We start from the raw sequence: 2934 nt of genomic DNA, 5'->3' as shown, positions 1-2934 counted from the left end.
GTCAACTCGGATGACTAAACAAAATTCTAACGAATGGCTGCGTTCAGCAGAGAAAACTAATCGATTAGTGCTTAGTGATTGGACGCGTTCAAGTTGACAAAGCGGCTAGCCTGCTCGCTGAGTAAATGAACATAATTGGTTATTACTTATAAATTCAACCAATCATATTCAATCGCTATAAGTCGCTGCCTAGCCGCTTTGCCGTCTTGAACTCGCCCATTGGCTGCGTTCAGCAGAAAAAGCAGCTTTACAACTGCTGTAAAATTCTTTAATATGATTGTTCTTGCCCTTAGTTTCTCATTAGATCTAAATGTATCTGAATATAATGCCTGGTTTATGCTTCGGTCTTAATCCTAAAATCCTAAAATTTAGCCAATGGAATACAGATTTCAGTTAGGACCAGTTAAAACTGGCAGCCCTATTGGCTGAATTTTAGGATTTTAGAGTTAAGACCGAAGCATAAACCAGACATAAATCAATTATATTCAAGAATTTCACAACAGTTGCAAAGCCGCTTTTTCTGCTGAAACACAGACCCTTGCATAACGCATAATGCATAGTGTATAAGGGAATCGACCAATCGAAATTCTTCTTTTCCACGGAATGGAAGGAAAGGAAAGATTCTGATTAGTTGATTCGCTTATGCATTATGCGTTATGCAAGAGTCTGTGCTGCGGCCTTAAAATTCGGTCCGAGTTCTCGGATCGAAAAATGTGTAGCCAATCAACTTGCCGATTTTCCGTAAAAACTGTAAGCTAATTGGATACACATTTCACGATTCGAGAACTCGGATCGAGTTCTATCATCGTGAACACAATTTAGTGGCTTAAGTTTTATAGCGTTTTCGACTCGGTCGGGTTTGCACCAACCTAGGTTGGATTAATGGTGTTTTGGATTAATGACTCTCCTATTGGTGTAACGTCAACCAATAGGAAAGATTAATCCAACTCAGGTTGGTGCAAACCCGATCGGGCCGAAAACACTATTATAAATCTAGGACTCTAGAGTCGGGTAGTATTCTAGTATTTTCGAACGCAGTCTAGTAATTTTATTGAGCTGTCTTGGGACTATTGGGTACCCTGTCGACGCTTTACACTGCTGACTGCTAACCACTGCTCGCCACAAAACATTATCTGACCCAATCATTACGGACGATTGTTAACGCTGTTGTTATTACATCTTGATCTTTACGGATTTCTAATATATTGAGGATGAGTGACGATGATCGTGACATCGATATCGAGAGCGATGTAAGTAGCACGTACGGGCGAGTTTGCTCTCGCTGGAATTTCTGATTTAACTTCCATCTTTTTAGGATGGCGACGATTCGGATTCAAGACTGAGGCACTCCAACAACACGCAATACTACTCTCAGGTGAGATTCCATGAATCGGCCCTGAAATTTTTCGTCACGGCCGACAATTAAATTTCTATGTTATTGCACAACGAGAAAGATTTCTTTCACGCGATTTTTTTTGCGTCGAATAACTATCAAAATAATGATGTATCTAACCTCATTTCTTTAATGCTGTAGATCTTGTGTTTATCAAGTAGTATTGCTTGTTGTGTTTGCTGATATCTACATACGAATATAGTGAAATAAGTATTGTAATCAATGCTGTAAAATGTTGTCTTTTCAGCTGTCAATAGGGACAACCGTTATAAAACATTGATTGTAATTTCTTACAATACATAGATTGGATTTTTCTATTTAAGATACAAAAATATAAGATTACAAAAATTATTCATGTCACTACATAAAAAAAAGTGACCCAAATAAAAAATTGGCATTTTTCAGATAATGAAACAAAATTGACTCTAAAGGGTAATATATTATCATAGAAAAACGATATACATTTCTGATCCAGATAACTCGAAACATTTTAACATTAGAACAATTGCTGCAATATTGTTGGAATGCTCAATTTTATCTTGATATAATATTGTTGGAGAGCTCATCTGTTTTTATGGAAAAATATCAATTCAGACAAGGAATAAAGTGTAATAACTACTTAGGTTGCAGCGTTGGGTACTATTTTGAAAACTCATTGTATAGATTGCTAGAAGCTTCACTCCCTTCTGCTTGCAATAAACCAGAGCTAGGATTTAGTTATGCCACATGTCGACATAAATCCCAGCTCTGCAATAAACAATGAAGATAGAATGAAGCTTATATTTAACGCTCAAAACAAATACAGCTATAGTTTTAAAAAAATACATTATAATTGAAAGTATAACAAGAAATGCATATTCACTATCCTAATTAAAACATCCCAATAGAATTTAAAGAATAGTCTACTGGAAAGTTGCTAATTTTTAAATGTGTCACGTTTCTCTCAACACAACGATATCTATCTAGGGAAGAAAGAAGATGCAGCAATGAAATATTATGTAAAAGTAAAAGAAAGAAAATGAGATGTTATAATAAAACAAAAAATTATGATAATACACTGTAATTTTGTACAAATACGAAATGAATATAACAAGATAAAGTTTATAATGTGTAACAACATTATAAGAGACATAGAAAAATGTGAACAGTAAAATTTAAACAGTAAGCAACTAATCGCAATTAAGAATAGTCATATACAGGGTGTTTCCAAATTAAATGGCAAAACTTCGGGAGCGTGTAGAGGAGTAAAAAACTAAGAAAAAAAGTCCTATAGACATATGCTCCTTTTTGCTTTGTTTCGCAGGAAATCACGAAAAAAGAAAAAAATATATTTAATTTATTATTTTAATTATTTTATTTATAAACTTTTTAATGAAGATTTTGTTCGAAATGTGCACCTCTTGCAGCAATACAAGCATTGCATCTGTCAAACACGGCTCTTGTAGCAGCCAGGCACTGTTCTTGCGATATTCTGTTCGCTGCAGCTACGATACGATTTCTCAAATGTTGCTCTGATTGAATAGGCGAAGAATAAACTTCTT

The 2934-nt window shown here is 34.9% G+C and overlaps 1 protein-coding gene across 2 annotated transcripts in view; it reads left to right on the top strand.

Moving 5' to 3' along the window:
• The first annotated feature begins 1088 nt into the window (after positions 1-1088).
• The window catches only part of Max (MYC associated factor X), a 5592-nt gene continuing 3746 nt past the window's right edge, over positions 1089-2934 (top strand). The window contains exons 1-2 of one of the 2 annotated variants that reach the window (XM_018458870.1): positions 1089-1250; positions 1316-1375. In XM_018458870.1, the coding sequence (XP_018314372.1) occupies positions 1212-1250; positions 1316-1375 (99 nt within the window). In that variant the 5' untranslated portion in view covers positions 1089-1211. The remainder of the gene's footprint in view (positions 1251-1315; positions 1376-2934) is intronic. The other variant, XM_018458871.1, reaches the window with a different exon arrangement.

Source organism: Mycetomoellerius zeteki, unplaced genomic scaffold, assembly GCF_001594055.1.
Source record: "Mycetomoellerius zeteki isolate Tzet28-1 unplaced genomic scaffold, Tzet1.0 scaffold79, whole genome shotgun sequence".
NCBI lineage: Eukaryota > Metazoa > Arthropoda > Insecta > Hymenoptera > Formicidae > Mycetomoellerius > Mycetomoellerius zeteki.
Note: the sequence above shows the minus strand (reverse complement) of the source record. Positions and strands in the feature narration are given on the sequence as shown.